The sequence below is a fragment of the Platichthys flesus genome, chromosome 4 (assembly GCF_949316205.1).
Source record: "Platichthys flesus chromosome 4, fPlaFle2.1, whole genome shotgun sequence".
Lineage (NCBI taxonomy): Eukaryota > Metazoa > Chordata > Actinopteri > Pleuronectiformes > Pleuronectidae > Platichthys > Platichthys flesus.
This window is the reverse complement of record NC_084948.1, coordinates 17023206-17050498: the sequence shown is the minus strand read 5'-3', so window position 1 is coordinate 17050498 and position 27293 is coordinate 17023206. Positions and strand designations below refer to the sequence as shown.

Below are 27293 nucleotides of genomic sequence, written 5' to 3'. Positions count from 1 at the left end.
ACGGTTTTAATGTCAAAACATGACCAGCGCCTTTTTTTTTGTTTCATATTGCTTTTCAGTTCCCTCGTGTAGCTCCTGCACCACCTAGAGGACAAAACAGGTACAAGTTGTTTTTATCTAGTCTTACTTGTTGCCTTTATTGTCAGGCAGCTCTTCAGACCGGCACAATTACATGAATCATGCACCTGACACATACCGCTGGAGCAAAGTGCTTCGAGGCTGTGTGTGTGTATGTGTGTGTGTGTGTGTGTGTGTGTGTGTGTGTGTGTGTGTGTGTGCGTGTGTGTGTGTGTGTGTGTGTGTGTGTGTGTGTGTGTTAGTCAACAGCTGAAGGGGGAGTCCAAGTGACAAATTGTGAATTTATTGTGAAGCTTAAGTCCATAGAGAACATGACAAAAGTGGGCCAGGGAAAAGGGGAAGTGAATTGTTTTTCGAGCTCAGACATTTCGGAGCTTGAAGTGGTCTCCTCTCAAGAGCTGCAGCTGTGGCAGGAGTCCTTCCAAAGAAGCTTAACTCGGGAAAAGAGACAGCACTTTCTTTTGGGAAAGCTCTCAAAAATGACAGATGCCTAAAGCTATGTATCCACCTAAAGAGGCAAACATTACATTTCGTTTAGCTCCACTGTGGAGTGGAAGAGGGGAGCTCATCCACACTATGTCTCTGTCTCACTCCAACACACACACAGTCACACACACACACACACACACACACACACAGTTGGCTGTTGTTGGCTGTGACTGGGGTGCTGTGTGGAGAGTAGGGGCTCAGTGTGACCAGGCAGAGGCCAGTGTTGCAGGCAGGCAGGCAGGCAGTGTGGTGGAGAGAGTGTGTGGAGCCACAGGGACGTGCCCAGGGTGGACAAACCATGCTCACTAACTGGGAGAAAGACTCTGCCCAGGACTCAAGATGAAGGTGGAGAGGAAGACCTCCTCTAGAAGCGACAGTATCACCGACATTCCTGCGCTGCTGTGGCTCTTTGGCCTCCTCCTCCTCGTCACAGGTGAGTCCAAATGTTTCTTTGACCCGTCCAGACATTAGACGACGGAGAATTCGCTGGAGACTTTTTCTGTTACTTTCAGATGACGAGCAAAACAAGTGGAATTTTTCTCAAAAACTGAAATTACAGATATATTAATTTTACTGTTTTACTTCACACTCTTCGGATCACTCGCGTTGTGTCACTTTAAACACCATCGCATCCTTTATCCCTCTTTGAAGTGAAGTTAATCCAGGTTAAGTTAGTCAGAGAGGTTTTTCTTGTCCGTGTGTTTCCAGCTCGATGGATTCTCTCTGATAGACGGTGCCCTCTCTATTGGGCCCCAGTAAGATGCTTGAAGGATCCTGAAGTGTCTATTGTAAATGTGTAAGAAGGGGATGTGTAGGTTAAGTGTTGAATAGGGCAGGGCCTGCATATTGTGTGTGTGTGTATAAGGCAAATTCATTTAATTATGTGAAAAAAGTGATGTCACAAGTTTTAACCACGTGCTGATTTTTCTTTTCAAAATGTTTCATTTGATTTCACGGCCGTGACAAGGCTCCAGTTGACCAAACCAAGTCAGAGTTTAGTAGAATCACTGGATCCTGTGTCTATCTCCAACTTCGCCGGTGACAAAGAGTTTCTCTTTCTCTCTCTCTCTCTCTCTCTCTCTCTCTCTCTCTCTCTCTCTCTCTCTCTCTCTCTCTCTAACCCGCTTGCACTCTTTTCAGTGGAGGAAACTAGTTCCAACAATCATGCCCTTTGTCTTATCGCCTTGGCAACCCCTGTCAGGCGGACCAAGTGGTTGCCACAGCAATGAGGCGATGCCCTGCTAACTGCCTCACTGCGAAGAATAGCTAACAGTGCAGGGTCTCTCTCTCTCTCTCTCTCTCTCTCTCTCTCTCTCTCTCTCTCTCTCTCTCTCTCTCTCTCTCCCTCTCTCTTCTCTCTCCTCTCTCTCCTCTCTCGTTTAAAGCCGAACAGTGGGATGCCCCTCGAAGGCCCGAAGCCAATGTTTAGACCTCCATGTGTCTAGCTACAGCTGAGTTATAGGAGCCTCCACTGTGAACATAATAGCCTCGCTGCATTTGGTTTCCAAGACAGGCCTCGTCTATAAAGGATGAAATGTGGCTCCTCACTGTAACACCTCATCCCCATGTCCCTGCGGGAGCTGGAGGATAATTGAGGAGCACAAATCAAAATTAGTTATTACTTGTTCACGGCGAGGGGTCAAGGGGAATTCCTGTGGCGGGGGGTTTCTGAGATTCGTGATCAAGACATAACTAGACATTTAGAAGTAGAAGCAAAGTGACATGTGTGCATGTTTTTGAGTACATTTATTTCTATTCATTAACTCTGTAAATGAGTAACGTCAGATAATGGTCCAAAGAACAAAGGTCCTTTCTAAAAGTGTCATGATATATTAACAAAAAAAAAATTCAGGCTTCTTAGTAATTAGAAGGAGTTTGAATTGTATTAAAACTTGTATGGCTTACTTACATCTCAACGCAGCAGTTAGAGATATAAAAATATAATGTTTAACCAAATCATTAGATTTCAGTGAGATATAATATATAGTTCTTTACAACGCAAATGGTGTGCAAAAAAGCAATAAAACATATATTTTCAGCAGTGGTGATGAAAAGCAAATAAACATCAGCAAGTCCAATGTTCTCAAACACGATTCATTTTTTTCAGGCTTAGTTGTGAATAAGTAAACTATGACCACAAACAGGAATACAAAAATTCAATCGGCGTACATTAAAAGTATTCGTATATTTACACTGTACGCTGACTTGTTTACTGAATAAAGAAATACTACAATTGATTTGACAAATTTGTCAAGTTTGTTAAATAGCTCAAATCTGCCCACTTAAATTTGAAAAAAACTTAATTTGTTACCCATTTAAGTGTTCAGCATTTAATAAATTGTTCCAACACTTTTCTTTTATCAGTGTATAGCTACATAAAGGTCTCTTGTTACTTTCTAACTCTGGTGTATCAGCATCCCGGCCATCCACTGCCCTGATTTTCCATTTCAGTTTGTAATAGTAGTAATTAGTGTCGCAGTAATTAGTGTGTCTTTGCATGAATTCTCTGTTGTTTGAGTGTGGCAGAGCATCACAGACAGCATGGTGACTGTCCCCCGAAACTGCCCTATCCGTGTCCTCCTCTCTGTGCACTCCCAGAGTTTGAAACTAAAGCCCTGTTTCTTTGTGTTTTTATCCAGGTGAGGTGTCGGGGGTGAACGTGACCAGTCAAAGCCAGGTGGTGAGGGGCACGGTGGGCAAAGAGGCCCTGCTGTCAGTCAGCTACTCCAGCAGCAGCTCCGACAAGCCCGTGATAAAGTGGCAGCTGAAGAGGAGCAAAGAGAAACCCATCACCGTGGTGCAGTCCATAGGGACGGACGTCATCGGGAACCTGAGGCCCGAGTACCGCAACCGTGTCCAGGTGTTTGAGAATGGGTCGCTGCTGCTCCACAACCTGCAGCTCTCGGACGAAGGGGCGTACGAGGTGGAGATCTCCATCACAGACGACAGCTTCACCGGGGAGCAGCACACCGAGCTCACTGTGGATGGTGTGTAGAGTTACCATCCTCTTCATTTCTCTGTACTTCAAACCACCGGACACAAACTGAGGAGCAGTTCTGAGCTGAGGCAAAATCAATAGTTGTTAAAAATACATTCTGTTGCGCAAGTCATTATCATGAAGTTTAACTTTCTCAGTGCACGATCCAGTGATTCACCGTGTTGGTGGTTTTTCGTTTTGATTTCCACCTCTGAGTTGTTGCAGTGAAAAAGATACCTATACATATACTTCATTTGTTAACATACAAATTAATTAAGTTTGTTCAACTTAAAACTAACAAATTAGATTAACACAATTATGTTATTAATCACCTTTAATATGCAAAAACTGATTTAAGTTGTGTGTTACCAACTGCGATTATTATTGATCACATCTCTTCTCTTTGGCCTTCCTTTCGACTTGAGAATGTTTTGATCCCAGCAGATTTTATTTTATTTTATTTTTTATTAGTAGTATTTTGATATTTTATATAGTGCTGTTTTCTTGTTGTACGGTTTACTGACAACTTTCTATTTTCAGTGTTAATAGTGAACTTCCCTGTCACAGTTTGACTTCACCTGTGTCTTCTGCCCTGTCCTCCTCAGTTCCAGTGTCCAAACCTTACGTCCAGATGATAGCCTCCTCCGTCCTGGAGTACAGCGAGCAATTCCACCTGCACTGCTCCCACGACAATGGCACAAAGCCCATCTACAGTTGGCTGAAGGGAGGCAAGGTGATGGCCAATGACTCGCGCCTGCTGCTGTCCCTTGACCAGAAGGTGCTGACCATCGCCCGAGTCGGGATGTCAGACGACGACATCTACGCCTGCACAGTGGAGAACCCCATCAGCAGCGTGAGGAGCACACCTGTCAAGCTCACTGTCTACAGTAGGTGGCATGTTACACGGGTAGGATGTCAAGTCATACAAGCTTATGTCAAGATGGAGGAGATGATGCTGTGATCATGTTCCATATCACATCAAAAATACTCAAATTGTAAAAAGCAATCATTATGTAGAAAAATCTTTTATATTTCTATGTTGTGTGATAAGCTAAATACTATTAAATGGGTTATATTATTAATTAAGTATCAATTATTATTATTGTACAATCATCTGCAAGGACAAGTTTACATTTGGGGTTAGTTGAGGTGGAGTCTGTGTAAACCGATATACAAGCTGCTGCATAGTTGTATCTTTAAAAATGTTTCATATGAGATTATTATATTTTTTACAGATAAAAATCGAATCTACAAATTATATTGCAACTATGTATATAACTATAGCTCATATAAATGTAGGAGACTGTTTCCACCCAATGTGTTTGTTGGTTTGTCTGTTTGTAAAATAGATTTTGCAAAAACAACTGAACAGATGATACTTGAAAAGGATGGGACATGGGTCAGGAAAGAACTCATAAAATATTAGCATGGAATCCGCATCAGGGAACGGATCCAAGAAAATAGTTTGTTCCCTATTGTGCTGCTTATGAAAACTGTAGTACTGTGTTATCTCATTGTTCAACAACCATCCATTTACAGCTCGCAGAAGCAATTATCTTCTCATGCTGACCTACACACAGGCCTGCATGCCTGCCTCTCTAACAATGCTGTTTACAACAAAGTGCAAATCCAAGTGCGGCAGAGTTGGCTCCGAACGGCTGTTACTGGGCGCCAGCATAGAACTACATGTCAGACTGAGCGCGAGGCCGAGGCACTCTAATCCAATGAATGGACAGTTATTTATGAGGAGGGAGCTGAGGAAAAGGAGGCAGGTGGGGGTGGGAGGGGGGGGGGGGGGGGGGACGCTTTGCCTCAGTGGACCTCAGTAATCCTGACTTCATTATTGCTGTACTGTGATGTGCTGCATGAGGAGGCAGCTTCAGGTCCTCAAACCGCTTTCTGTTCCCTCTGCATGGGCAGGGGGGCAGCTCAAAGTCTCAGAGCGATGACCCTCATGTGCTACTTCACTGCCAGAGCACTCAGAAGAGTTAGTAAGCAGCGGGGGAAAGAATTGAACGTCCCTCCTGCTCCATATCCTGGTCATGCATTGTAAGCCTAGAGGTCAAAAAGAAGAAAATAACAATCTATTGCCTCAAAGACCATCTCTTTGCAATCTTCATTTTCCCAGTGTCAAGACAAATAGTGAAAAAGCAAACGTGAGGCAAAGCTACAAGTTAGTGAGAGGGAATTGCTGTGCTGCTATCATGCTGTTACTGACAAAGGCTTTCTCTCTTTTTTTCTTTCTTTCTTCTGTTCTTTCTTCTCTTGTCCTCATATACCTCTCTCTGTTTCACTCTGGTTCAGGACGGAGCTCGCTATACATCATCCTGTCCACCGGGGGCATATTCCTCCTAATCACCCTGGTTACAGTGTGTGCCTGTTGGAAACCTTCCAAGTGAGAGTTACTCTTTCTTCTTTTACCTCCTCTCTCTCTCTCTCTCTCTCTCTCTCTCTCTCTCTCTCTCTCTCCCTCTCTCTCTCTCACTCTCTCTCTCTCACTGGCTTTGATATTGCTCTTACGGATGTGACTAGAGTCTAAAGTGGCTCCACAGTGTCAACTCCATCGCTCTGAACATGTAGTGGAAAATTGGAGAGCACATCGACCTGCAGCTCGACAGTTGGATGTGTTTTCAGGAGTTCTTTTCTTCTTGTTGTAGAAAGAAGCATCGACCTGTCCCCCAAAGAGCTCCTGTTTATTTAGAACAGAGTGAAAATGGCCACGACGGTGAGCAGCAGCTGCACTTGTTCCGAGATACTTCAACACAAATGCAAAACTTAACCTTTGCCCCATGTCACACAGAATTATTTCACACTTTAATCACGCAGAATGTGACCCATTTCTAAACTGAATATATGTGTTTGCAGTGGATGTTGTACCGAAACCAACTACACTCGGTCGAAGGAGTCCAATGCCTCTTTATGTTCTCAATGAAGATGTAAGTTATTCTTTTTCCTCCTCCTTCCTAATAATAATAATAACAATAATAATAATAATACACTTTTCAAAAGTTTCCGTAAACTAAAATGTTTCAAGGTGCTGTACAAGTTTGAAACAGGATAATTGTTAAATGAAAACAAGTAAGTACTAAAAAGACCTGATGCAATAACACAGTGTGCTATTGGTTTTAATTAACTACTTGTTCTCCCCTCGGTGGCGCTAGAGGAGAGATCAGGGGACCACTTAAGTCATCAGGCTGTATCCCCCTGAGGACAATGTCGGCCTGGGGTTAAAAACTGCTCTTCCACCCAACACTATTCCAAAAAAACATTACTCATTACTCATTCATCCCTCAGTCATTCATTCTCTAGGGATCCTGAATGTGTGGAGAAGAGCTCATAGCAAACAATCATGAAGAGATATTTCACTGCCACCCATAGAACCATGCTCCGAAAAATGTCAAACTTTTGGTACAAATTACAGCTTCATTAAAGCGTCAGTGTGTAGCATTTACTGACATCTAGTGGTGAAGTTGCATTTTGCAGCTGAATACCCCTCACCTCACCATTTGGGGCTAATGTAAAAAACATGGCGGCCTCTGTAGAAAGGACACACTCCCGATGTAAATATAAAGTTTAGATGAAACACAGAAGTAACACATCACTATGATTATTTAATATTCATATTCTGCCAATAGATCCCTTTCAGCTAAATCTGACATACTGACCCTTTAGAATTAGAATCATAAATAAACACCACTGATGATTAGAACTTGTGCATTTTGTTGTTTCAGGAGACTCTGGAGCGTTTGGAAGAATGTTCTGGCAATGCTCTCAGCCAATCCGAAATGAGTATCCCTGCTACCTACGTTCCCGTCCTCCCCCCCTCCTCCAACAGAACTGATCGGCCCATCTGGTCGGCCCCTCGAAGGTACCCCCGCAGCCCCTCTCCCCTAGCACTACCCCTCCCACAGCACCCTCTCGGTCCTGCACTGCTGCCCGTCCACTCACCTGCTCACTCCCCCGGGTCGTCTCCACGCAGCTTCAGCCCCATAAGAAAGGTCCGCCCCCCCGTGGGCATCCCAACCAGCCACCTGCCCGTGGAGGCAGAGTGTCCAGATCCCAGTGATCCCACTCACTGTCCACCCCAACAATGATGACCGCACGTTTCTCAACCACCCTGGGAAGTATGCTTTCATTCTGTGATATGTAAAGTTTATGTATAGTTTGTTGTTCTTCTGAGGAAAAGGAGGATTTGGGATTGGATGCACTAGGATCAGAGATGAGTTCCCTTTCAGCTAACTCTTTATATTCCATTATTTATCATCAAGTTCTCTGTGGTTTTCCTCAATGTTTGTAGTTTTTTGTTGATGATATCCTCTCATAGGAAAAAATATATTTTACAGGTAGTTTATCCTGAAAATGATGCTGAGACAGAACAGACTTACCAGCTCTGATATATTGTACTTTTTGTTTCATTGTGAATTTGAATGGGAACGTTTGATAAGTGCCTGTACATATGTAAGTAAATTAATGTTGAGGGGTTGGCTGTTTTCTTTTCTTTTAAAAAACTTTACACCACAAATTGGATTATTATTCTATATTAGGTCATTGTATAATCTAAGGTAATAAAGCAATTTAAATAGTTTGTACCTTGTTATTATTTTGGTTGCAATCACCAACAGTTTTATCATTTGACTGTTCTCTTCTTGAGCTTGTGTGTAATTCCTGTCTTGTCCATCAGATGTCACCCACACATTTCCTAAAAATACTGTATTTCATCATGTACACATGATGGAGAAAAGTTCTGAAGAGACAGATTAACTTTAAACTTGATATTTACTCTTTTTTTTGTCCATTTATTTATTTTTAATTTTATATTTTTGGAAGTTTATGTGTGGTGCTTTGGAAGCTTCATCCCTTTTACTTTATCTAAAGCAGACAAATGGTTAAACGTTGACTCCGTGCCTCTGACACATGGAAAAAGAAGCCTCTCGCTGCCGAAACTGCTTCCTGTCTGAGCAGAGCCCTCGCTCTTCACTTACTCGACCTCAGAAGGTCCACGAGGATTTTACAACCTAATCATAACAAAAACAATTCTAAATATAGAAAAAGAAATAGGTCAAATTAATGTCAGGAGGAGGCTGTTCTGTGCACTCCAAGAGTTAATCTACAGGGAGTTCTGTATAATGCAGGCCACTCACTTCAATCATGGAGCCTCTTAATACTAAATGCTCTGTATTTATATTAAGCTTTTCTTTCTCTTGAAACAGACACATTTGTACAGTGAATCCATGAGCAGCACTTTTTTCTCAGATGAGAACGGCATGGCATGTGGAAGGGGAAGACTGGGATCGTACCAGCACCATTCTGGTTAGAGGAACCCACTCTACCCCCTGAACCACAGCCACCCCAATGATTTATTTGAATAGGATTTTTCCATACAAGTAGGAATATGAATACTGGAAAACCATACCTGGAAATATGACATTTGTGTCTATGTATAACAGTCATATATCTAATATGGGTTTTATTACATTTTTACTAAATCGCATGTTTGTTTGGTGTACACAGAAACCATGTTAGGCATCGTGAAATGAAAAGATAAAAGATTAAAGGATGTGCTGGGTTATATTCAGCTGTGAGGTGAACTAATACACGTACACACTGACACACACACACACACACAAACACACACACACACGCACACAATGAGAAGCCTGGTCCATCCCTATTATCAGTAAAATGTGTCCCCTTCACACAACCAGCCGGACGTCCTTTGTCATGAAGATCTGCCTGGTTGGCTGCTTTTATCCTTGAGCTGCGTCTTCCGTTGCTGAAGGTGTGATGAGTCCTGGTTGCATAAGCAGATGAGGTCCCCATGTTTTTGATCTGGGCTTTGTGGTCTTCCACTCCTGTTTGCACAGACTCATGAATACACATGCAGCAGGCCCGGGTACACAGCACGAGCAAGCGCACTCACAAACATGTGCATAATCACCTGTGGCTTCATTTCCTCAGAAGACGAGATTGGATCACTCATATTCAGCTTGGACGTGGCTTCTTTTTTTTTGGTCTCCAACGTTTTGAGTGTTGGTCACACGTTCTATCACGTGACGTACCACCTCTCCTCCAGCGTGGCAGCGGCGGTAATCAGACTCTGGGGAGCAGCATCACATCTGCCCACATAAAGTACTTGCGTCTGTGTTTCCGCACGTGAGTAGGTGTCCCATGAGTTGAACAGAGGGGATGCTCACCGTCTCTAATTAATGACCTCCTCTTGCTGCCCGGATTAGCCTCCTCACTAATGTCCTCATTCACACCGGCCTGTTGATGTGAAAATCCCAGAGGACGAGGGTGGCTTTATTGTTGAAGGCTCTTATTCTGGCTTCTTGTGTCTGTAGGTCAGGATCGGTCAGAGTCAGACAGGGTAGTGCACAAGAAGAAGAAGAAGAAGAAGAAGAAGAAGAAGGTTTCTTATCTGATGCAGTCTCCAACTAATTAACAATATTAACTTAATGTATTTCATATTATGTACCATATTAAGTGAATATGTTTCATCTCTACCTCTGCATATTGTGCACATGCATTATATCGCTGTCCTTATATTTCCATTCTCAATAGTTGTATTATTCTACTATTTTAAAGGAGGCTAACACTGGACATTTTACTCAACTATATTCATTTAATCTATATAGTTGCAGGTTGCGTTTCAGTTTAAATCTTTAATTTAAAAAATGTATCTTATATTATATGAACCATCGATTCATATAACATTATTACTGAAGATTCAAATTTGTTTTCCACTTTTGTGGATTTGTAGCAAGTCTTGCCGGCAAAGATATACCTACCCCCTAAATGTCTCAGATGATAGATTTAAATAAATGTTCAAGGCCCAAGTAAGTTGTGTATGTTGATGTTTAAATATAATTTAAAACAGAAATCTGTTTCTCTGATTTTCTTTCCTCCCTCTTGGATTATTATTTCACAGACGCTCATATTTATCTTGTGACTCCTTGGAGGAGCCCAGCTCCTCAAAATGTCCATCCAGTTAAAGCTACCTCCAACCAAACAGCTGTGGAATTAAACACGCTTGTTATACATTCATACATCAGTACTAATAATCTAATATTGTGACATATTATTATATCTCAGTAACCGGGGCCATTATTCCACAGAATGAGAATTTTGTATATAAATTTTCCTATAATGCCCATTTATTTAATAAGAATGTTTACTGGACTTTCAGTAACAATAGAATTATACTTTTCATTTATTAAAGTAACTAAGTATTTCCTCTGAGGGTCCAACGATGGAGGATGTTACAAAAGCCTTGATGCACATTAACACACTGTAGAAGAGACATGGATTTGAGATTTTGGACAAAACATAAGGAATTGATTCGACCCAAAATGAGCCCAGACATAGATGCTTTAACAATTTCTGAGATGCTATTAGAAAATGCAGGTTTTGAGGTTTTGAAAGTATATTTATTTAACTGTCCAGGCTTAATCATAAATGGATTGCTAAAAAATGAAATGCCCTGAAATCTCTTGGAGTGCTTTGCAAAGGTCATCTGACCAAACCATCTGCTAGACCTTCTCTGAACAATGGAGTGGATGAGTGGCCCGAACACACACACAAACACGCATGCATGCGAACACCCACCCACACACACACACACACACAAACACACACACACACACAGATAGAAAATACAAATCTAAACTCTATACGTACAAATGCAGAGCTCATGCAGATCAGACAGAAAAAGAACAGGACCACCCCCCCCCCCTTTCTCAGCAGCAGAGTCCGCTGATAAGATATAATTTCCCAGGTACTGTTGAGTGCTCTAATCAGTTCGGTTTGAGCACTGTTTGCCTCTGAGGCCAAAATTGCTTGCTGTTTTACAATAGAGCACACATATAATATAATTCTCTGGTCAGGTTTCAATCAGATAGCTGTTCAAAACAAGTCACATTGTGTTTTTTTATCGTGATTTTCTTTTAAATACATTAAGTCTGTGTTTGCAGATGACCAGTGCAGGTACACCACCACCACCACTACCACCACCACTACCAGCACCACTTCCGATGATGGGGTTGTTTTTTCTCCCACAGTAACAGTCACCAGGCAACCGATATGAGTGCCAGTTAAATTCGTAGTACTCCATCCCCTTCCCCAGCCTCTGTTTAACCCACAGCCTCTCTCTCTCTCTCTCTCTTTCGCTCTCTCTCGCTCTCCTCCCCATCACTTCCACCTTTGCTTGTGTGGGTTTGTGTGTGTGCGGGCGTCTGCATGTGAGTCAGCTGCATCCCCAGCACCTGGGACATTACCTCCAGTCTCCACAGGGGAAACTGCATCGCTGACTCTGTGAGTTTAACATATATACGCTGCTGCTTTTCACTAATTCATTTGACTGTGATCTTTTTAAATGCAGTATATGTATATTTCGATTTTTTATTTTATTGAAACTGAATGACTTAATCTTTGATTGTCTTATGGAAAATAATACATACGTAAATGAATAGTTTCTTCATCATGGTTTATAATTACGTTTTCCTGGGGATGGTTTTGCATTTGTTCTCATGTAATGTGTATTTATTTACTTCCTAGCTGCAGATTTTTCATTTCATTGTATTTCATAGTATTATCTGTTATCTCTATAATGTGTATACTGAATAATTCCTGATATTAAATGAATTGCTTTTTTACTTAATACTACTTTTACTGATGTCTATCTTATCATATCTCATCTTATCTTATCCTATTTTATCTTATCTTGTGTTATTTTATGATATCTTATGTTATCATATCTTATCTTATCTTATTCAATATTATCTTATTGTATCATATCTTATCATATCCCCTTATCCCCTATCACCTTAGTGTCGGTTACTCCAGGATAAGACCCTGTTTGGTAGCTGTCCAGGTTGGTTGGTCAGGGATCCGAGCCAAATATCTGTGGGTGTGTAAGAGAGGAGAGGGAGGTTGACATGGGCTCCAGCCCCTCCTCCTATTCCCCCAAAACCATTTACCTGGATGTGGATGGAAAGGTGCAAAAGGTAGGTCCCATCCACTGGGAAATGTGTTAAATGGTGGGTCTCTAATAGTGTTTACATTTCTAAAACCATGTTAATAACTCACAGTTTTGTTGTGAGAGATGTACTTGAGATGTGTGAAATTAGCTCATTTGACCAAAACATTGACCAGTTTCATGAACACGTAAAACAATTTTGTTTATAAAATTGGCAGTAAAATATTAGTTAATTAACAACTATAACACACAAATTTAAAGATTTAATTTGTAAAACGTGTAAAATAGGGACAGCAAAGACTTTTAAAACTCTTAAACTACTTGTTCTATGAATCAGAACATATGTTTGCATGTGGATTATGTGGCAACCTATAGATAAAATAGATAAAATCATATTTAGGATGTTGAAATCTTTAAATAAATAATACGAGTTTAATCGGATTCATTACATATCAATTATTGTTGCTACTTCATTAAATTGAGGTTAATTAAAGAAAGCAAACTTGTATAACTTTAACTATCTCAATTAAAAAATTCACTTTATAATTCACCTCCTTGACTAACGTAAGAAGTGTTCCCCCCGGACTGAGTCTCCTGAGGAGGAGCTCAAATTAGACGGTTGTGCGTTTGCCTTACAGGTGTGACTGACAGAAACTAACACCCGTTATTAGCAGCTCACACACCCTCTCTGCTGCCTTGCAGCTCTGACAGAAATTATAGATTGGGTTTTATTTCTTACCTCGAGTCAGGGTTGCAGAGGCAGCATCTAAACAACTAATCAAAAACACAGTAATGTAGAATATGGAATGTAACACAACAAACGGCAATCAACTACTTCAGCTTTTCAATCGTGCATCGACAGAGCAGCGTTTTTAAGGATCGTTAACACAGACGTGACAAATGCTTTCAGGCTCGGGTTTCGTGTCGGATCGTTCCGAACACACTGAGATAAAAACAAATGAGACACCTGCTGCTCTGGCCGATGTAGAGTGCTTCAAGTAGAGAGCTGGCGATGACACATGTCTGTTCAAGAGCGCCAAGGCCACGGCCTGCGGCTGAATGTTTGTCTGCTACACCTGCTCACTCTAAGATGTAAGATCGTACTTTTTTCTCAGGGTCCATGCACACACCACACAGATATATACACACAATGCAGCGTGATTTATTTCAGCATCACAGATAAAGGGGATCTTGGCGAGTTTCATGCGTTCTCACCGCTTCTCTCTCCCTCATTGGTTTCTCCGCCGACTTCGCGTCATTCAGCCATGAAGCAAACCAACCCTTTCTTCACGCTCCCATGTGACCCGGTGGTCTAAACAACATGAAATTTGATAACCCCCCCCCCAACCCTGTCAGAACACTGAGGCCTTATGTCAAAACCACAGCAGCTGTTTGTGTGCAGCTGTGCGCAGGTGTGCCTTTAGAAACACAGACTGCACTGTGTTGGAGTCATGACCCGCAGAGGAGGTTTCCTAAAAAACGTGACGGTAAAGCCATTAATGCCACAACAATGGGATATTATTGATTCTACATGAGTCTGCAACCTTCTGCCATCTTTGTCCTGTAAAACACGTTTTTTAAATGAATAAAACAAAAGAGGTTAGTTTATCTCTGAACTGAGAAGTTGCTGTGTGTGTGTCCCACAGGTGGTGTTCAGTCGGCACTGCAGTCCGTGTGACATCAAGGAGCTTCTGTGTTCCTCGTCCAACATTCCCAGGTTTGTCAGCGAGGATTCTCAGTCTCTCAGGTCATCATGAGTCACGCTGCTCTGGAGACGTTTCCCCCTCTGATACAAGAGGTTTTTTCTCTCCAGGGATACGAAACACTGAGATTGACATTGAGAAGCTCCAGACGGCAGAGCAGAGACAGAGAGGGATCGCATGCATGTATTAGTCAAAGAAATACTCCCTTAGCTATGCACATCAGAGCAGACGATGATTAATGACATAGGAAAGATCTGGTCGTCATCTGCTTTGACTGGGGAGGATAAACCTGTCAAGCACTGCTCTGTCTGTTGACTGGTTCTCTGTGAAGAAGGTCGCAAATGTTTTATCTCCAATATATGATGTGCCTTATTTCTACTGAGAATAAATTCTTGGCACTTTGCACATTATCTTGCTGTGTGTGCAACAATAAAATAAAATACAATTTTTTTTTTTTCACTTAGAGGCTTTTCCTCGGTTGTAATTTCCTTTGGACATAACCATTTGGACAAATGCAGCTGTGAAAGAAGTAGATGTAAATGCTGTGTGTTGTATAGCAACATATCTTGAAATGTTATTTCTAACTTTCAGAGCATTACAGAGCTCAAGTGTCTTGATGAAGTGGAAATAAAGTCAAATTGTTTCAAAAAGCTCCACTCTTGGTGAAATGGGGCAAAACATGAACAAAGGGCAGTGGTTAGAGATCAGATGATTCACTTAGCCTCTCGTCCTGTCATGACAGGAACACTGCCATCATGATGGTCGATCCAGGAGGTGCCATGGTCTCCATGGACCCCACCATGCCCACCAACACTCCAAGGTGACTACACAAATTATTCTACATCCATGGAAATACAAAATCACAACAAAGACCTTTTTAAGTTCATATATGAATAATAACGATTGCACGTCTGATTTCCTCTCAGCTCCCTGTACAAAGTTGTCCCTCTGTCTACTGGTCAACTCGGAGGTAAACTAGTTGTGTTTGTCCGTCACTCGACTAACACACACTTCAACAACACTGTTGATCTCTGCTCACAATGACTGATCATGATTGTGTTTGTGTATCTGCAGACAAGGAGGACATGTTTCAGAACGTCTTGTCCCAGGTGGCCGAGCAGTTCAGCAGGTAATCCTCTCTGTTGTTTATGTTATGGCTGAAGCCTCAGCTTCCCCACCCCAACGCATAACTCCCACATACCAGGCGCTTTAACTCACCCTGACACCCACAGAGCCGAGTTCAATTAGAAAAAACAACCTCCTTCCCCTTGGTCTTTTATAGTCTAGGTCACTTTCCAGATTTATTTTGTGATCCTAACAAATTAACCATGTCGTTTTCTTATCGTCATCGATCCTCGTGATTTGCTTTTCTCTCACAGAGCCTTTCGCATCAACGAGTTGAAGACTGAGGTCACCAACAGGCTCGCCATGCTGGAGAAGAGAGTGGAACGTGAGTGGGACATTTTTGACGGTGTATCTGAAGCGATCTCAGAGGAAAGCCAATTTTGAATGACCATAGTACAAAACTACTGCAATAGCATTCAGTTGCGATCATACCTCAGTCCACATATGAAACTAGATTTAAATTCAGCATATTCCGATTTGTACTTGGGTCTGTAGGAAATCGCAATGGGTTCCTACTTGAACAGTACCACATCCTTCCACCAAGTTTCATGGAGATCCGACCAGTATAGTTTTGTGTAATCTCTCTAAATGATAAACAGACCTCCCTGGTAGAGGTAATCATATCACTCAACTGGAATCATCTTACCTGTGATTGTTTTGCAGTGGAAGGCTTGAAAGTGGTGGAGATTGAGAAGTGTAAAAACGACCTGAGGAGGCTACGAGATGAGATGACCTCGAGAGGTGCCGGCAGGTGAGATGAACGCACTCCAAACTTCTGCTCATCCGTAAAATACCTGATATCAAATGTAGTATCGCATCTTTCTGTTATCGTACTTGCCATCTCAGAGTGAGCTGTCAGTGCAAATACAACTTCTCCGACGACGGGAAGAAGGTCACTCCTCGACGAGATGTCCCCAATTACCCAAAGGTGCGTCCACTGTGGTAGATCCTCTCTTCACTCCTAGACAACGCTGACTTCTGACGGTCTACAGCTGATGTTCTGATGACCGTTTTTATTTTCGCATTTACAGTACACACTGTCTCAGGAGACCATAGAAGCCCTGAAGAAGCCAACTTTCGACGTGTGGCACTGGGAACACAACGAGGTTCGTCGACAGCGCCACTCGACTGAAATCAGCCGCTTCCACTCGAGGTCAACAAAGTGACGGATTTCTTTGCTCTTTCTTTGCTGAGGCAGATGCTGAGCTGTCTGGAGTACATGTACCATGACTTGGGGCTGGTGAAGGAATTCAACATGAACCCTATCACACTCAAACGCTGGCTGGTAAAGATAGAGCAATAGAGGGCGCACTGCCTTATATCCCTGCGATGCAAATTGTCCAGAAGCTTTTTAACTCAAAACATTATATTTAATGGTTTTAATCCTAGCGACACTTTTGATTTAAGATTCTGCAGAAAGCACATTGAGCGAATAACTGTGTTTCTTCTAGCTGGGGATTCAGGAGAACTACCGTAACAACCCCTTCCACAACTTCCGTCACTGCTTCTGTGTGAGCCAGATGATGTACGGCATGATTCACCTCTGCAACCTGCAGGTAAACGGCTAAATTTGTCAGAGCAGTGTATGTTCGTGCATGTCAAATAATCGTCGAGCATTTAACAAGCACATTTACAAAATATTTGACAGGTCAGGACAGATCATAATTTTTTACAAGCAAACCACCCTCTTTCTTTGAAATACCAATTAATAAACGTGCAGATTTGATATATTTACTTTTATCTCACAACACCGTTCCTCTTCCCTGTCTCCAGGAGAAGCTGACTCTCACAGATATGGGCATTTTAATGACAGCTGCAGTGTGCCATGACCTGGACCACCCCGGCTACAACAACACGTAAGACTCACCTTTCTGTCTGCAGAGGTGTTTACAGATAGGAGCAGTGCAAATGCCCGTTGACCCCCAGCGTGTTTTGACATCCCCACCACAACATTGTTGTCGATGAGCTGTGAAAGTAGTTCAGCATGGATAGGGTGCTGGTATGAAAACACACTGATCCAGATTATCATGTTGTTTTCCTGCCGTGGTTTCGGGAACACGAGGGGCCTCTCTTATGAGGGAGACATGATGTGGAAACACTAACGATATATAATTTATATGCATTTCCAATTTGCTTTTAATCCCACTGGCACCTTGTGCTCATCTTGATGAACCAAATCAATCTAACCCTTACCCTATTTTTGAATAATGGTGGATGGAAACATGCATACATTTGAATTTTCAGTGTAAGGGTTAGGCAGTGTTAAGCTATCTTGATAACTGCTTATTCTCGTCCATCGACTGGACAGTTGAAAGGTTTAGGGTTAGGAATACAAATCGTCACATTGACAATCCCCAAGCAGATTGATGTGGTTTGGAGGGAAGCGACAAAGGCAAGGCACGTGCCGGCGCATATCACTCAGAGTTCCCAATGCTTTGTGCATTCCTGCCACAGAAATAAGAATGATTGGGGTGAAAGGAGGAGTTAGAGTTGGGTTCCAATAATTTGTTCTTTACATGTTTATGCCTCAGAGATGAAGGTAAAAAGGTCGAGATGGACGTTGTTGGATTTGGAAAGTGTCAAAAGGCTGGACAGATGGAGTTGGGTTATGTCGAGGTTAGGGCTGGGCAAAGAACATTTAATTGGTTTAGTGTTAGGGTCAGCCCTAACCATCTCATTGTATGTAAATATGTATCCCTTATTCATCACCCATAACCCCCTAATCCATAACATCATAATACTTTCAATCATCCGTTATCCATCAGGTATCAGATCAATGCCCGCACAGAGCTGGCAGTGCGCTACAATGACATATCTCCGCTGGAGAACCACCACTGTGCTGTGGCCTTCCAGATCATTTCCCTTCCTGAGTGCAACATCTTTGCGAATGTGGATCCTGAGGCTTACAAACAGATCCGACAGGTGAATTGTGCTATTAAAACAGTGTAGCCCTGTCGTAACCCCTAACCCTAACTCCTTTTCATGACAGGTTTCATTGAAGATCAATGTGATTTTATGACTTAAAAAGTAAATGTCTTCCCCTCCCCCTTTTTATTTTGTCTGTTACATTTTCAGGCGATTATCACCCTCATCCTGGCCACTGACATGGCCAGACATGGAGAGATACTAGACTCCTTTAAGCAAAAAGTGGACAACTTTGATTTCACCAATGAAGAGCATGTGACATGTGTACGTATGTTTCACCGGATCACATTGCATCTCCACCTGACACCAGCTGTTTGCCTGACTTTATATTCAGACAAGAGGGCCTTTATCCAACATCTGTGCAGTAATTAGCAGAAGCCAACTGGATTGTAAAAGTGTAATTGTGAGGGCGGCCAAAGGAAAACAGTTGACGCTGTAAGACAGACTTGTGTGTATGTGTGTGTGTGTGTATGTGTGTGTCAGTGTAATAATGAAAAGGCTCCTTTGTCCTCAGCTCGTGTTGTTAATGTCCACGATTGTGTTTTCAGCTGAAGATGGTTTTGATCAAGTGCTGTGATATTTCCAACGAAGTGAGGCCGACTGAGGTGGCTGAGCCATGGGTGGACTGTCTACTGCAGGAGTACTTCATGCAGGTGAACCCTAAACTACAGCCTTCAAATTTACCCCTAAATCCAGGATGTAATCAGCAGGAGGAAGAGAGCGCACTGGGCGAAATAACCACAAGTCCTCCTCTGTCCTCTCCAGAGTGACAGGGAGAAGTCTGAAGGTCTGCCCGTGGCTCCCTTCATGGACAGAGACAAAGTCACCAAACCCACTGCTCAAATCGGATTCATCAAGTTTGTCCTCATTCCGATGTTCGAGACGGTCATGAAGGTAGAGCCTTGCCCTTGTGGGCGTGTGTCTGTTTCATCACGCTCTCCTCGGTTGACAGGTCACGTTCATACCGCAGCTTTTTTTTACCCACAGCTGTTCCCTCAGATCGAGGAGATCATGGTTCAGCCTCTGAGAGACTCTCGCGATCACTACGAGGAGCTGAAACAGATCGATGATGCCATGACAGAGGTAAAACCAATTCTATTCATCCAGTTGTCTGTAAAGTGACATGGTGAACTATATATGCAATGTGCACATGGAGCACCGAAGCTGCTGCTCCTCTCGGCCTCCTGTGTAGACATGGTGTAAGGCCACAGCCAGTGATCCCAGCTTGGCATTAAGACTGCAAAGAGTGGGACACAGCTAGTTTGTCTCTGTCAAACAGTAACATAAGCCAAAACATCTGCCCTCCAGCCCCTCAGCAACTCACCCAAAAAAACAGAAGGGGGATTTATTGGCTCTGACTTGTTGCAGGCAAGTCAATTCAGTTTTGTTTACAGCACTTTTTATCCTCAGACCCCTGAAGCAACCAGGAGAGACTCCAGGATCTTACTGGTCCCAGTCAATAAATAGTCCTGTATGTAACCCCCTATTAAAAAGTTTTTAAAAATAACATTTTACTATTCAGCAATTACATTTCATTCATATTTATAATCAACAAAAAACATCATTATTTCAAGTGAAATAATCACAATACGAGAATATTGTTGTTTTTAATGTTTTTTTTTCACATTCAAGTTTCATATTGTGACCTGGGGGGTGGGGAGGGGGGGTGCGGAACAAGCCAGGGAATAAGACTGGTCTGAGCCTGCACACACACGCAGCAAACAAAGCTTTATGGTCGAAAAACAAGCTTGTGTGGACATGTGGAACTGGGGGCGGGGTATTTACATGGAAGTGTGAAAACGTTAACACAATAATACCTGTGCTTCCTGCAGTGATCAAAACAGGTAAACAAAATCCAAGTCGACTTACACACCTCAGCTTGTCACCGAAGCTTTTTTTTTTTTTTTCACCTGGAGCAACAAAACACTACCAATTATCAGTTATGTAATTTGTTTTCACTCGGGTGGGGTCACCAACACTACAACTGGCTAACACAAAGGTATGTCTTTTGTTCAATGAGGCTCAGAAGAAAAAAACTGAAAATATGTCATTAGGCGGGAAGAAGAAGTAAGCTCTGCAGTGAGTGAGTGCAGTGGTATCTGTGTAAGTAAAAGTAACTGACTCCTTGGTTGTGCTTTGGTGTCTAGTGATAGTGTCACGAGTGCTCTCTGTCTCTGCCTCACTCTGGCCTCTCCACAGCAGCTCTCCTCTTTATCTCTGTAGGACTGGGCAGCACTCTCATCACTTTGGATTCTCGTCACTTTGCAAAACGGGGGCCGAACCCGTTTGGTCGGCCCGAGCTAAATTGGTTCCACAAGTGCTGGCCACTGCTTTCAGACATGCACTGAAGTCCGGGTACTTGCTCGTAATTTGTCCGAAGGCGCTGAATGTGAGAAAGCATATGTTTGAGTCAGTTCCTGCCACAGCACCCCAATAAAAAAAAGGTCCATATGGGAATGCAGCAGGAAAATTTACAGAAAATTTACAGTGAGCAAGAAGAAGATGCAGATGAAGGTGTCACATTGGAAAGAAAATAAGACCAGAGAGTTTTTGGTGATAAGTAATGACACAAGGCCAGGGGGGGATCCAGGGGTGGGACCAGGGGGTCCTGACCCCTACTGAACTCGAATTGGACCTGAAGTAACCCTGAAGTCTGTCGTCTTTATTTTTGGAAGACATTCAATTCATGTTGTGGCTCAAAGCTATAGTAGCTGACAGAGATCATGGAATTACTTAAATGTGCACCTTACTGAATCAGGGATTGTGCATGGCTGCTGGACGTGGAATTGGCCCCCCTTTGTTGTGGCCCCTTTAGGGCCCTGCATTCAGCTAAATCTATTGGTCATGCTCTACCCTGACGCCACTCTTCATCTGAATGCTCCGTAAATGTTCCTGTTGTTTTTAACACCCTTGATCTGGACAATCTCCTGCTGCATTCTTCATATGTGAAAGGCAAAAGAAAAATATCCAGAAAATCGGGTCTTGACGGAGTTCATGTCTGAAAACAATCTAAAGAAGATCAATGGTCTGCAAAGAAAAGACAATGTGGGACACAAAAATGAAAGAAATCCCACAAAAATTACTGAAGTAACAATAAAAAATCACATAATTAAACAATAACAGTACAATTACACAAGAAAACACAAATAAATTTCAAGTACAAATTTGTGTGTTTTTTGATGTTTTAACTGCTTCTAACACCAATATAGAAATCTTATTTTACTGTTAAAGTGACTGAGATGCTGAAAACAAAGTGGTGAGAATGTTGCTCTGTAACAAGTAAAAAACTAAACCGTGTGCTAGTGAACTGAAAATTAAAACCTCTTTTTTCATGCCGTTTTACACTAAGCTCTTTCACAGAAATAGAAAATGAAGAAAACCATTTGAGTCTGAGTAAGTTTTGACTTTTCACAGAGAGAAGTCAACACCCACTCACGGCTCTGTGGCGACTTCATACAAATCCTTTCTTGTTTTCAATGAACACTGAGGTGGATGATTCTCGATGGTTTGTGCTGCTCTAGGCACAGCTCTCTCGTGTTCTTTTAAAACTACTTTAAGTTTCCGTTTCCCTCCCAGGGCCGTGTCTCTCCAACTAATCCAGGCTCACGTTCTGTTACAGGGCTCCACTTTTGTGTTCCCGTTCAGGAAAGACTTTAACAAAACATGAGCGAGGCCTTGATGAAGACATTCTGGGCTCAAGCTGAAGATGACACACTGAGCAGGAGGAAGAGGCAGACTGCTCAGCCACACACTGAACTATACTTAGGCATCAAGGTGGCACATCTTGAACTTTGACTTAGACTTTTTTGCACTGGATGTAAAAGAGAGGGACCTACTGACCTCTCTGCATATTTATGGTGTTTTATGTTGTGCTCTCTTCCTATAGCGCCCTCAAGAGTTTGAAGGATCAGTTTCTCTAAAAACAAATCCTAATTCCAGATTGATTTAATGTGCATTTGAGCAAAAAAACAAGTATCCACAAAAGCTGCAGAATTGGCCTCATGGACCAAAGTTTCAGGATAATTCTACCAGCAACAACGACAACATTTTAATTTCCTTCAGTTTCTATCCAGTAGAAATATAAAAATGCACCAAAGTGGGATGTATTCACCTCACTGTACTAATACATTTTCTCACTGACATGGTGCACTGAGTGTTTTTCCAAGAAAAATGCAGCTTTTCCTTTTTTTGTTCACACGCAGCGGGTTAAACATCACAATACTAGGACTATTCTCTTACTTTCAACAGTTTTTAAAGAAATAAAGCCACGTAGGGATGTATGTCGTTCAAGATGTTACACAATGTGTCCAATAAAACGTTTTGATGTCTCACAATACTTGTCAAACTGTGCTTTGTATGTCTGTTCCTCTGAGGGAGTACTTATACAGGACAACGCACATTTCACTATCAGGTTTCTTGACTGTGTCCAAGTTGTAGGCAAAATTACTTCATGTGATAAAATCAGATTAAAGAACAACAAATCTTGACTAAGCTTTGTTGGCGAACAGTTAAAAGTGTGTGGATCAGGGGGTAGAGAGGGTTGCCACTAGAGGGTTGGTGGTTCGATCCCTGGCTCCTACAGTCTGCTTTCCAAAGTGTCCTGGGGCAAGATACTGAAGCCTAAACTGCCCCTTTGTGTGATAGTTGATGTCTGAATGTTTGCATGAATGGTTGAATGAATGGTTAAGTGCTTTGATATACTTATGATATGCTTTGCCATATGCATACACTCCATTTTCCATAAGCTTCATACAGTGGCTCAGGGTTATCTTGAGCTGGAGATCAAACAGTGACTGATCTGTATAAATATAGCGATTACAGTACAAAGGATATTAGTGTAAACGTCATGTGACGATATTACTGTGGACAATCATGAACACAAATAGTAGTTTGATAATCCTAACCAGCTTTTACTGTATTACACAGTCTACATCAGCAGATTGAGTTTCCCTGGCTGAAGTGGAGATGGATCTGTCGTCATAAAAGCTCAGAGGCTCCTGCATCACCAGCACTTTTCATCCATTTTAAAATGCTCACAACAGATAATGAGACACATGCATCTCCATCACAACTAAGTGGATTCTGCCAACACCATAACACATCTCAGCGAGTGAAAACGTATGAATCATCTGTTCACACTAAATCAACTGAGTAACCTGACAGGTGTTGTTTGGTTTTCATTTCTTACTAATTGCAGAATTATCACATTCTCCTACTGATGAACATTTGAATGTTACACGCAAACACTAGAACGGCACTCAGTAAAGCACAAACCTGCAGGGAGGTCCAACAGCCTTCGGTCAAGCTGCATCAAATTTCAAATAGTTAAATATGGTAGTTCCCTAATTATGCCAGAATTATTTCAAATCAAGATCCACAAAACAACACCGAGGGGAAAAGGTGAAATGATTATGTGTATGCGTTAAGTGTATCACATGCAAACTAACCTATACCAACCAACAAACAAACAAACAAACAAAGGGACATTAGTAAAACCTTAACCTCCTGGGCTGAGGTAAAAATACTTAATTGTAAGAAAGTTGATGCTTCTCATCAATGGAAGACGTCTCCATCTTGGTAAGTTATTACTAACACCACGTCCTGAGTGAAATTTTATTTCTGAACCATAGTCAAACTTAATCTTCCTTCTGACAGCTGATGCTGCATGATGTTTATGAGTTACTGTGCAGCCCCTCCCTCCTCCAGGTGTGAGCAGCTCCTCAGCCCAGCGTCCCGATTGAAACACATTTTATTGCCACCTTTTGGACTTGAGGGCTCGAACACAGTCGACAAGCGTTGAAATACGACTGGTTATTCAATGATGTACCACCCAAAGGTGCTACTTATCTCAGCCTCCACCCCCCACCCCCAACCAGCTTCCCTTTGAGCCCTGTCAGATGTGGCTGGTTTTCCTCCAGCTACACCTCACTGCTTTTATTACAGTTTTTTTTTGGCAACTAGCTACTCTAGAGCAGTTATTGCCTCACCTGCTTATCTTATCTCACACTTCGAATACCACCCACATGGTACTGTAAAAATCATATTAGGACACAGTCCTGACAGTATGATTCACCAAAGACATTCATTTTACTACCCATTTTATCAGGTCTGTTTTTGAATTGAGAAATCCAAAATGGGAGGTAGTGAACGTCAGTTTCACTCCTTTGGTTTGAGGTATCATAGGATATAGGGTAGAGTAACAATCTGTTCCACGTCTGGCCATTCTTTTCTTATTGTTAGTTTGCAGGGTAACTTAAAAACTACTTAACGGATTAACAAGAAACTAGCCGATTCCTCCTTCTCAGCCATTTTTGTGCAGGTAGCTGAAGAAGTCGCTCCTCCTCCATGTTTATTTCTATACTGAGTTCACGTTTAATCACATTACTTTTCCACACTGCTGTTCAGAAGGTGGCGGTAATTCACCTAAAAGTTGCCTGTCAATTGTCATAAGAAGAAGAAACACACGAGTTTCTGCAGGATCTCAAGTCTCTCACCACTGTGAAATCCTTTCCTACAAAAGGCAAGTGTGTGGTCTTATGTTCAGGCCAAATCGTCTAGTGTGGGCTCTGAAAAGTATAATGTAAAAAATTGGTTTCTGTCACTCTGTGTGTGGTCACTCACATTTTTAGAATCGGTTAAGAGTTACAAAGCCTCATACGTGCACAAGGCCTTAGTGTTTTGCTTGTTTATGAGACCTGAACACAGAAGGTTTGTTATTAGGTTTCATTTTGTTTATCTTCCCTTTCACTGACATGGTTCATGATGCAGATCTTCTTTCCAGTTCAAACATCAACAGGAATGGCTCAAACTGAAACTCTTTCCAGTCTTTCTTGTCTCTAGGTCGACAGTTAGATGTTTTCATGAGTCCGACTCTAATTAAAACAACTGTTATTTTAAACCATTGAGTCATCTTGCCTTGAGGCTGGGCGTCACTATACTTCCATGGGTCGGTGTGTTGATGTGAAAGTGAATACTGTATTCATTAGAAAGGCACCTAGTGTGGGTTTAATGAGCAGTTGTTCCATTTCTTTTTATGATATCAGACCTTTGCATGCTACTGAAGGTGTGGCAGTTTTGCAGAGACATTAGATCAAGCTGATTTACAGTCAGTTCTATATACTTATTAAGCTGAGTGTTTGCACAAGATACACTGCTCATCTATGACAATATTGTCTTGTATAATAAACCCCAGCCAAAGTGTTATTGTAGACAATCCAAATATATGCAAATCTACATATTTGGATTTCTAAACAAACATATTTTATTGAATTGTTTATGATGTCCTTATATCATGCTATTGGACAGGCCAGTTTCGGCTTATGGGAGAAATAAGGGTTTACCTCCACCAGCAGCAGCCCATCTGCTGAGGAAACCCTATGCTCTTTGATGCTCTTTGATGTGATGATCCGCCGGATGCAGGGGTGTTCCAATGATTTACCACCTCATAACACCGAGAGACCCACGAGAACAGATCCATCCAATATCTGTGCCGCTTATCCTTTGAGGGTCGCAGCAAGGAGAGATGGAGCCAATCCCAGCTGACAGCGGGTGGGAAAAGGAGAACTACAAATCCAAATCCAATCAGGGGCCCCGATTCCCTTGAAAAAAATACTCTGTAAAGTTTTTGCAGTTTGACCTCACAGCACATTGGAGTACAGTTAAGCCATTGACTCATTTCATATTGTTTAGCATTATCTAGATCACATGTCTCTCCCACTGCCGGGACAACGTCATCAGGTGCAATTTGGGGTGTGTCATCCCTAAGGAGCCAAATCAAACAACCCACTCTCTGGTTAGTGAACAACCTGAAACTTCTGAGTCACAGTAGCTGCTTCAATTTTCATTATGTGTCATGGTAAATTTCTTTACTGCTGATGTTCCAGAGATCATTTATCCTCAGATTGTTTTCTTTAGGTCCCAGAGTTTGCTTGAAAGTGACAGAATGACGACAGAGTTAAATCTCTTATCGGCTTTTTACTTAATGAACTCGTCACCATGAAATACATTGTTAATCCATGCATCCTCGTTTAAAGGCAGTTAAACGTCATGAGAACTGTCCTCTCCACCCAGCTCCTAATCATGGATCCCAGATCTACACTGGTGGTCTGACAAATGCCAATGCTGCACGAGACCCTAAAGGTAATTTGATCCAGCATATAAGTCATTCTGTCAAATTTGTGAAAAAGACCTAAATAGGAATGTGGATCAAATCTGATAAGCAGCCCAGAGAGGAGAGAAAACACACATCTCGTACTAACTGAAATGTTACTGCCCTGTAAATGTTTGTGCTGAGCTACGAGCCTGTTTTGACTTGACCGCGGTTGCGTTACAGTTGTGGGAATAGAGCTGCTGCTCAGAGCCCTAATGAAAACCGTCATGTAGGAAACAGCTCTCTCAGCTTCCTGTGTGTTCTGGAAATCTCTCATTAAAAGATATAGATTTACAGGTGATGTTAAGACTTTGGTGCATAACTCAGAAAAAATGTCCTTCTCTGTTTCTTCCTTTCCTCAACAGTTTTTCTCCTTCTCTTACTCACTGCCGTCTCCGGCCAGAACGCAGTGTGGAGAATTCCTCCCAGCGTGTGCTCTTCCAGGGGTTGAGGTAAAAGGGCAGTGTGTGTGTGTGTGTTTGTGCGTGTGTGTCTTTGTGTAGCGTGTGTGCGCTCGCTGTCAGCAGGCTCTCCAAAGTTGAAGCCTTGCAGCAGGAAGTCCTGGATGAGCCATGGCCTAGTTTCATGGGAAACTGGGTAAAATGCAAAACACATGTCGTGGAATAAATTCCAACTGTAGCCCTACCTGGCTTTTTTATGACCACACCGTCCATTAATCTGTTAGTCATTATGAACTTCCAGCTCGTCCAGCAGTTGATGTTTTTTTTACACTTGTCTGAATGAACTCAATGTGGAAGCTGTTGGATTCTCGGCACATTTTGCATTTATCTTCTGTCGAAACCACCGATCTGACTGTGGCATCGCTCAGCAGGATGAGTCAGCTGCAGTCTTTTCTCTGCTGACCAGACAACT

The 27293-nt window shown here is 42.2% G+C and overlaps 2 protein-coding genes across 5 annotated transcripts; both read left to right on the top strand.

The window, feature by feature from the left end:
- Positions 1–768: 768 nt before the first annotated feature.
- On the top strand, positions 769–8110 carry hepacama (hepatic and glial cell adhesion molecule a). The gene is made up of 7 exons (XM_062385291.1): positions 769–1000; positions 3207–3554; positions 4150–4431; positions 5849–5939; positions 6202–6269; positions 6410–6480; positions 7276–8110. The coding sequence occupies exons 1-7, from the start codon at positions 907–909 to the stop codon at positions 7636–7638; spliced, it is 1317 nt and encodes a 438-aa protein (XP_062241275.1). The 5' UTR covers positions 769–906; the 3' UTR covers positions 7639–8110.
- Positions 8111–11717: 3607 nt separating this feature from the next.
- Positions 11718–22605, top strand: pde9ac (phosphodiesterase 9ac). Of its 4 annotated transcripts, none has more exons than XM_062385170.1 (20): positions 11718–11854; positions 12371–12546; positions 14165–14235; positions 14964–15041; positions 15148–15191; positions 15296–15350; positions 15601–15671; positions 16010–16097; positions 16193–16274; positions 16378–16452; positions 16545–16631; positions 16798–16902; positions 17120–17202; positions 18112–18268; positions 18422–18535; positions 18820–18924; positions 19037–19165; positions 19259–19354; positions 20298–20374; positions 21891–22605. In XM_062385170.1, exons 2-19 carry the CDS (start codon positions 12478–12480, stop codon positions 20340–20342), a joined length of 1554 nt encoding a protein of 517 aa, XP_062241154.1. In that variant the 5' UTR covers positions 11718–11854; positions 12371–12477; the 3' UTR covers positions 20343–20374; positions 21891–22605. The 4 variants fall into 4 exon arrangements, with proteins under 4 accessions (XP_062241154.1, XP_062241152.1, XP_062241155.1 ...); XM_062385168.1 differs by having other exon boundaries at positions 20292–20374; XM_062385171.1 differs by lacking the exon at positions 20298–20374 and adding an exon at positions 20104–20115.
- The last annotated feature ends 4688 nt before the right edge of the window (positions 22606–27293 follow it).

Coding starts and splice junctions, on each gene's coding strand:
- hepacama (XM_062385291.1), top strand. CDS start 907: ATGAAGGTGGAGAGGAAGACCTCCTCTAGAAGCGACAGTATCACCGAC. Junction 3,555..4,149: donor CACCGAGCTCACTGTGGATG/GTGTGTAGAGTT, acceptor TGTCCTCCTCAG/TTCCAGTGTCCAAACCTTAC. Junction 6,481..7,275: donor TTTATGTTCTCAATGAAGAT/GTAAGTTATTCT, acceptor TTGTTGTTTCAG/GAGACTCTGGAGCGTTTGGA.
- pde9ac (XM_062385168.1), top strand. CDS start 12,478: ATGGGCTCCAGCCCCTCCTCCTATTCCCCCAAAACCATTTACCTGGAT. Junction 15,042..15,147: donor ATGCCCACCAACACTCCAAG/GTGACTACACAA, acceptor ATTTCCTCTCAG/CTCCCTGTACAAAGTTGTCC. Junction 19,166..19,258: donor TGTTCGAGACGGTCATGAAG/GTAGAGCCTTGC, acceptor TTTTACCCACAG/CTGTTCCCTCAGATCGAGGA.